This window comes from Pisolithus orientalis, assembly GCF_024613125.1.
Source record: "Pisolithus orientalis strain OTSU chromosome Unknown F5J12scaffold_59, whole genome shotgun sequence".
Classification (NCBI taxonomy): domain Eukaryota; kingdom Fungi; phylum Basidiomycota; class Agaricomycetes; order Boletales; family Pisolithaceae; genus Pisolithus; species Pisolithus orientalis.
This window is the reverse complement of record NW_026260840.1, coordinates 206,467-214,461: the sequence shown is the minus strand read 5'-3', so window position 1 is coordinate 214,461 and position 7,995 is coordinate 206,467. Positions and strand designations below refer to the sequence as shown.

At 45.9% G+C, this 7,995-nt stretch overlaps 1 protein-coding gene across 1 annotated transcript; it reads left to right on the top strand.

Moving 5' to 3' along the window:
• Nucleotides 1-4,950: 4,950 nt before the first annotated feature.
• On the top strand, nt 4,951-6,215 carry F5J12DRAFT_774292 (uncharacterized protein). Its single transcript, XM_051742294.1, has 4 exons — nt 4,951-5,441; nt 5,478-5,535; nt 5,585-5,774; nt 5,825-6,215. The coding sequence occupies exons 1-4, from the start codon at nt 5,010-5,012 to the stop codon at nt 6,042-6,044; spliced, it is 900 nt and encodes a 299-aa protein (XP_051595232.1). The 5' UTR covers nt 4,951-5,009; the 3' UTR covers nt 6,045-6,215.
• Nucleotides 6,216-7,995: the final 1,780 nt, after the last annotated feature.

The following is a 7,995-nucleotide window of genomic DNA, read 5'->3' as shown; positions in this document are numbered from 1 at the left end:
GATGTATGATCCTGATCTTACTCGCCAAGATATAACTATGGCGATGGAAGAAATTGGGAATTCTCCCAATTATCCAGTTGATGTCACAACCGGAAACCTTGCTCCTTGGTATCTGGAGGAAATTCAAAATTTCCAACCGGATCAAGTTGAGTCAGTACCGATTCGTGTAAACATTCCCGGCTCTAATATCTGCCAATGTTCCATTTGTCGCCGAACAGCCAAACCTTGCGTCCGACTGGGTGTATCCCTTTCGGAACCACAACAACGGAGCAACTCGGACTCTCATCCGAGGACGATTTCCCTTCCCCCTGTTGAGCAGGACGGGACATGTACGAGTGGTTCCCTCGAACCCTCAGTACGAATGGGAAATTCCGTTTTGGCTGGCGAGAATATGGTGGAGGACCAGAATGCAAAGGATAATGGCAATGCGTCTCAGACGCAACAACGGATTATTAATATCTCTGCCCCTCGACTTCGAGGACAGAATAGTTCAGACGGAGGATCTCTCCGCAAATCCGTATTATTAAAAGCCTCTAAAAAGAGAGCTAAGCCAATGTCCTTATCTAAATTTCACGAATCTGTGCCAGAATTACCTGTTGTAAAATCTCTCCGTATAAAGCATAATCCAGACATCGAGTATGATCCCAACGAATCTGCCTCTGGATATTTACCCATGCAATTCGATGGCCATGCTTTCGATTCTTATGACTGTTACCCTTTTGGTGTGACATCATATGCGAATCTAAAAAAGAACCTTCCAAAGGGTGAGTCATTATGGATGTTGGATTCTGGAGCATCACATCATGTGACTCCTTTCAAAACTGACTTCTTGACCTATCGAGAATTTAAAAACCCACCTTTGGCCTCTACTGCAGGCACTAAAAAGGTTCAACTTCTCGGTCAAGGAACAGTGGTTATTCGCCTGGAAAATGGCAGTAACCTTCCACTACATAATGTTGTTTATAGCCCTCTATTTTCGAAGAGATTATGCTCTCGAAATGCGCTCCTCAATAACGGGTATAGGAGCACAGCGACTCTTACTAGCGAGACTATCAGAGCACCGGATGGCCGGATTGTCCTTGAAGCGAAAGTAGCTTCACCGACTTCACCTCTTCACTGGTTTGTGGGCGTACCGCTTCCACCTACCACTGCCTATGGGGTCCTTTGCCCTCTGGTTAAGGAATCTCAAGAGTCTCTTTGGCATAATCGCATGTGTCACCCTGCCAATGCAGTTCTCAGACATATTCGCCGATTAGGGCTAAAACAAGATATACAAATACAGGGGGAGGCTACCTCTTGTAAAGGTTGCGCACAAGGCAAATTATCTTCTGAAGCCTTTAAACCTTCTTGGAAACGGGCAACCAAACCTCTCGAGTTGGTTCATGCCGACTTAATGGAGTTACCTGTCGAATCCTATTTTCGGTCCAAATATATCTTAACCCTCTTGGATGATTACTCATCCTACGGTTTCTGTCTCTACCTTCGCAACAAATCCGACACTTATACTGCTTTCGCCAATTGGTTGGTGTCTATGCAAAATACTACTGGGCATCATCTACTTGCGCTCCGTTCGGATCGAGGGGGAGAATTTATGGGTTATACTTTCAAAGCGCTCCTTTCTTCGCGCGGAATTACCCATTATCTATCTATTGCCGACCAACCTCAACAGAATGGTCGAGCAGAACGCTTTAATCGGACAATTTCCGAAAAAGCTGGGACCATTCGACACCATGCCTGTGTTCCAAAACGCTTCTGGAACTTTGCTTTCGACTGTGCACTTCATGTGTACAATCGTACTCCTCTCAAAAGGATTATATTCAAGACTCCAGTTGAACTATTCTTAGGAAAAGTCCCGGATATCACTTATTTCCGCACCTTTGGCTGCAAAGCCTTTGTATGGGTTCCTAAAGAACAAAGAAAAGACAAATTGGAACCTCATGCAGTCGAAATGGTATTCATGGGATATGAACCCAATACCAAAGGATATCGGTTCCTTCATGGACAAAAGATAATTCTTTCTCGTACTGCAAAATTCGTAGAAGACTCTTTTCCTTTTTGCTCTGGTCAACAAAAATCCGAAACCTTTGACCCCGATACCGAAGACGACCAAGACTCTGATTCTTCCGACTCTGAAAGCCTTCATTCACTTCCGGATCCTGATCAGATCCAACCGCCGACTCATCACCGGCAACCACCTCGTCCTAATACTCCTCCACAACCAAACCCACAGCAGAGACCTCAGGACCAAGGAAATAATAGAGGTCAACAAAAAAGAGCACCTGCTGCTGTACCATCAGTCGACCCTCGTCATCTTAGGCATCCTCACCAACCTGAATTTATTCAAGGTGACTCGCGCAATGTTCGCAGAGCTCAACCTCCTGCCGATGACAGAGAACCTCGTCCAAAGCGTCGTTTTATACCAGTATCTCGTCCTGGGAATCTCTATGGAGACAGACCCCCAGTTGACATTGAAAGAGATATTCAAAGAAATCGGGATCAAGCACAACAGTGGATTCGCAATGCTGAAGAGCATGCACGACAAACCAGGGAGTTTATTCGTTCACAACAAGAGCAAAGGAGACCTCCTTCTCCGAGGTTACCTCCTACACTTGTTCCTCCTGAAGTTCCTCGTCAGTGGACTGAACATCCACAAGGAACTACACCTCCTTCTCCTGGTTCACCGCTTACTCCACTTCCGGAAACTCCTTCTTCGCCTAAAGGCATGACAGACCAACATGCACAAATGCCAGGTCCTGAAATGCATCCTTTCGAGTTTGCATTGGCTGCCAGAATAAAAGAATCTCCGGAACATTTTAAAGATGTGCTAAAGTTATCTCCGGATTTGCAAAAGAAATGGTTCGATGCTATGAAGGACGAATTAAAGTCTATTGAAGAAAGACAAGTTTGGACTTTGGTGGATCCTCCCAGAAATCGGAAACCAGTCAAGTGTCGATGGGTTTTCGCAATTAAAAGCGATGGTCGTTATAAAGCTCGTCTTGTGGCTAAAGGCTTTACACAAGAATTTGGTACCGACTTTGAAGATACCTTCTCTCCAGTGGCTCGTTTCGAAACTGTTCGAATCTTACTTGCATTCGCTGCCCAAAGAAATTGGGATACTGAAGCCCTGGATGTTAAAACCGCTTTCCTATATGGAAACCTTGATGAAGAAATTTATATGGAGCAACCAGAAGGTTTCAAAGTTTCGGGTCAAGAACACAAGGTTTATCGGTTGCTTCGAGCCTTATACGGCTTAAAGCAAGCTGCGTTGGCATGGAATAAAGCCCTTCATCAATCTCTACTAGCAATGGGCTATATTCGTTCAAAAGTGGATGCTGGAATTTATATCCACATTTCCAAAGCTGGAATTGTCATTTTCCTCGTCTATGTCGACGATGGACTCTTTCTAGGATCGGACAAACGTCTTCTCAAAGCCAAGAAAGAACAATTCATGAAGAAATGGGAATCTCGTGATCTTGGTGAAGTCAAGGAATACCTTGGCATTCAAATTCACCGTGATCGATCCAAAAAGGAACTTTATCTCGATCAAATACCTTATGTCAAAAAGGTTATCAAAAGATTTAATATGGAGACTGCTCGAAATGTTCGCACTCCATTACCTTCGGGATATCAACCAGAAAAAGCACCCATGGATTATCAAGCCACATCTTCTCTTCGGTCACAGTACCAATCCATCATTGGATCACTGCTTTATATGGCACTCGGTACTCGTCCCGATATTGCCTTTGCGGTTATTCGCATGTCTCAATATATGGCAAATCCTACCGAAGATCACCGAAACAAAGCCTTGCATATAGTTCGCTATATTGCATCTACTCCTAAATTGGCTTTATACTATTCGGGACTTGAATCTCGAATCTATGGCTTCGCCGACTCTGATTGGGCTGCTAATAAAGACACTCGTCATTCCACTACTGGATATGGCATGTTCCTCGGATCATCCCTTATCTCTTGGCGCTCTCGTAAACAAAAGACAATCGCGCTCTCCTCTACAGAAGCCGAATATATGGCTCTCTGTGATGCTGCACGTCAAATCAAATGGCTGTCAATGCTATTTGATGAACTTAAACTCAAGACCGAAAAGACTATTCTATACTGCGATAATATGGGAGCTCGCTTTATTGCTGAGAATCCTGTATCGGACGGTCGTTCCAAACATATCGACGTCCAATGGCACTTCGTTCGCGAATGTGTACAAGATGGTTTGTTCAGTATTGAATACATTCAAACTGACAAACAAAAAGCAGACGGTCTTACAAAATCTTTGACATGGCAAAAATTTGAAACTAATCGCTCGTCAATGGGTCTCGTTACCTTACCCTTTTAGAGCGAGGGGGAGTGTTGGAAATATTACTATATGTTCCGACGTCTAGATTGATCCAGACTTACATGTGTATCAACACGTTGTTCATCACATGACATTCCTTAGCAATCAGCTCCACAATGATGTCATTCTGACATCATATTATACGTCATATTCCATGACCTTCCATGCTGTTCTTTACTATACTGAGTAGTAGTTTCCTTTTACGCTCTTGGTCCGTGCGTACCTACTCATGTATATAAACTCGGGGATTTCTTCCTCAATCCCCATCGAATCAAATCAAGTATTCGATACTTCACTTGTCTACTCGACAACTGAGCCCCTCAAACACTCAAAGCTTTTACTTCAAACGCTACTACCTTTCTGAATAAAGGCAAGTGTTCGTGCCTAGCTCTTTTATTGCTTCCCGTTCCTCTGCGCAATACCTACATCTTCGAAACTGTTTCTCACATAGACGCGAGAGTTGACGGCCGCGCGAACGTTCATTATGGAACCGAACCGCGCATGGCTTTTTGGTATAGGTAGGCTACGGGACGGTGACATATATAATGACAGGTCCTACGCTTCGTCCCGTTAACTGATAACCCAGGATGAGCACCAAGGCTTCAATTGCAGTGTTCCCCACAAACCACCCCCACACTGGGTGTCCATTAGCTCATGTTCAGCGATGCGTACCCTTTTGCGAATTCCCTCACTGCCCTTGCCTCCTAGACAAGATACCATCCACGTGGATTATATGCTCAGCACACATATCATTCCCGCTGTCTTGCCTAGACTGGTTCCAGATATTCCCATTCCCAAGGTTCCAACATATATTAATTTGATACCAGCTTCTGAAAGGTGGAAGCAAGCAACCACGGTCATCAGGGAACTTATTGAGAGGCAGATGTGTTTCGCGCAAGGGAAATTGACCGGTGACTGTAGCCAGAAACCACTTTGGAATTGTGTCAACCGCTATGTCCGGGTACATAGATGCGATGCCTTGGGGACTGGTTTGACCTTGTTCCTCGTTCCTGCAACCGGGTTCCCAAAGGAAGTGAGTATAACTAGCCACTTTCCTTGTATGTTGGTAACTGGGATTTTAGATATGGGAGCCTATGTTACGAAGTCTTCTAGATTCGACATCTGGTCTTAGGAAGCCGTCAATCATGGCGACTCGGCTCTTGTGAATGCGGGGAGTCTGAGCGGAATTTGTAGGATGTGCTCCCCCTGTGACATCCATTGGATCTGACGGTCCCTCAGTCGACTGGCACGATGGTGCCCGTGACATTGCGAATTTTCTTTTAAACTACCTCCCTGAAGAGAGCACCCCTGTGCCCTTGCCTACTTGCCTTGCGCGTGTTCCAGAAGCCACGAGTAACACACGCAAAGAACTTGGCTATCACTGTCGGAGGCTTGTAGTAGCTGGTCACTCGTTTGGTGGCACTTCCTTGTAGGTGTTGGTACTGCTAAGTTAATGGTTGCTCATTTCTTCTTGTGCAGAACTTTGGCAGCTTTGAATTTCCCGAAGTTGTTTTCGTCCCACCCTTGGCAGCAGTTTTTGGGCCTTCCCACGGTCTTTAGATATATTTATTGTGTACGCAATAATGTACCTAATAGATGCCATCATCAGGGGGAGGTTCCAGCCAATTCCAGCAATGGTCGTGAGGCACCCTCCCTGCCGCTAATGGCAAAGATCAACGTTGTGGGGAAGGTAAGCTGAGCGTGTTACATCCCTCTACGGAGGTCCACCCGTCTATCGGGCGAGATTCGCCATGTAGCTAGGCGGGATCTTTGAGTGTTTTCTATCCCTCCCAGGAGGATTCCCGAGCCATTTTCCGTTGTTCATCTACCTATGTCCCAACCATCTGTCAGAGGCACTAATCAGACTGGGAGGGTTCTTCGAGTATTTTCTATCCCTCCAAGGAGGCTCCTCGAGGCTTTTCCTGGGAGCTCATCTAAGTATATACCGACTATCTGCCAGAGGTACTCCTCCAATTTTGTTTCGCGAACTTTATGTTGCTAAATCACAATGCATTAATATGTTGTGCATGGAAAGGTGTATTGCATGATGACTAATACATGGCATGAGGTAATCCCGAGTCAAGGAAGAAGAGTGTGAATATAGAACATTTGGGGTAGATGTGACTTGTAAATAGAAAAAGACATGGATCAAGATATGGACATCAAAATGTTGCCACCCCACTAGATGCAGGATCTTCCACAGACATCTGATGGACTACTCACCAGACGACTTTGACATTGTTGTGTCACCAAGATGTGAGGGGGGTGGGTACATGTGAGCAGAATTAGGATCAGGGAGGGGGGCAGTTTGTCTGGGTGGTGCGAGGTCATGGTGAATGTTACTGCCAAAATGGTAACCTGGCCCATGAGTGACAGTGGCATGTTGGGCACCATAGTTTGGATGCCCTGTGTTGTTGGTGGAGGGGACATGGGAAGCACCAGGATCTGTGTATGAGCCATGGTAGGCAAGATGGGGCAGGGGATATGCAGGATGGTAAGGAGCTGCTGGATGGTTGTACCACCCTCCATGTAAGCCAGCATTGTAATCATATGGTGCACCCAGCATCTGCCATGGTGGCACTCCAGGCCCAGGGAGCTGATCAACAAAACCATGTTGCTGAGATGGATGGACAAATGACTCTTGGCAAGATATAGGATGGGGAATGGGATAAGGGCAGGGCAGATGAACTCCGCCCACTGTCAGATTGGAGTGCCCACTGTGATCACTTCCCTGGGGACCATCAGCTTCTCCTTTAATTGTGGGCAAATGACCTTGGCAGCCAAAAGTCTTGCAGACACCATAGATGGACACTCGCCAGATAATCCTGGCTCATCCAACTTGGGAAATGCCTGGTGCTGAAGGTTAAATGGTTCAGGCTCATCACCTGAATGGGTTCCACCCTGCACAATGTGAGGCCTTGGGCACTCTGCTTGACTTGTTGTCAGCAGATTGATGTAGATTGCTGGGAGTTCTAAGTGGGATGGCTGTGGAATCGATGAACCTGATCCAGCGGTGGTGTCACTCATACAATGGGAGAAGAAGGAAGTCCATGTCTGAGGGGACAGTTGGTCTGTCACCCTGTCCAGTAAAAAGGTCAGCAGCATAACAAGTATCCAGGCTTCTTGCAGCCAGCATAACTGATTTCAGGGCTAGACAATCAATAGTGATGACTCATTAGTAGTGCACATAATCAAGGTAACTGTACGCACCTCTAAAACTATTGCCTGTCACTCCAGGAGTATCATGTGAGTGAGCACTATTGCCACCTACAGTTCCAGGAGCATCAGATAAGTTGTTGGGAATGCCATAGGATGTCCCAGAAGTGTCTGGCAAACTGGATATAATGGTGTCAGAAGAGGGTTCAAGCAAGAAGTGACAGGGACAGACAGATTATCAGAGTCAGTAGGTGAGATATCACAATCAACAGAGCCACCCAGGGTAATAGTAGGGATGATCACCTTTGGAATGTTGACAGCCTCCTTGTGAGAGTCCTGAACATCGCATGAAGTATGTTCCTTTGCAGAACTGGGAATGTCAGTATGATGAGCAGAGTCGGGAATAATTGGAGGGGTGTGCACCTGTGCAGTCTGAATGGACTCCTTGCAAGCATCCAGTGGAACATCAGATCGAGTACCTCTCTGCACAGAAG

Bases quoted from the DNA above. Each gene is read 5' to 3' on its own strand.
- F5J12DRAFT_774292 (XM_051742294.1), top strand. From the start codon at position 5,010: ATGCGTACCCTTTTGCGAATTCCCTCACTGCCCTTGCCTCCTAGACAA. The intron at 5,442-5,477 runs GTTACGAAGTCT...ATCTGGTCTTAG, and splicing joins TTTTAGATATGGGAGCCTAT to GAAGCCGTCAATCATGGCGA. The intron at 5,775-5,824 runs GTAGGTGTTGGT...CTTCTTGTGCAG, and splicing joins TCGTTTGGTGGCACTTCCTT to AACTTTGGCAGCTTTGAATT.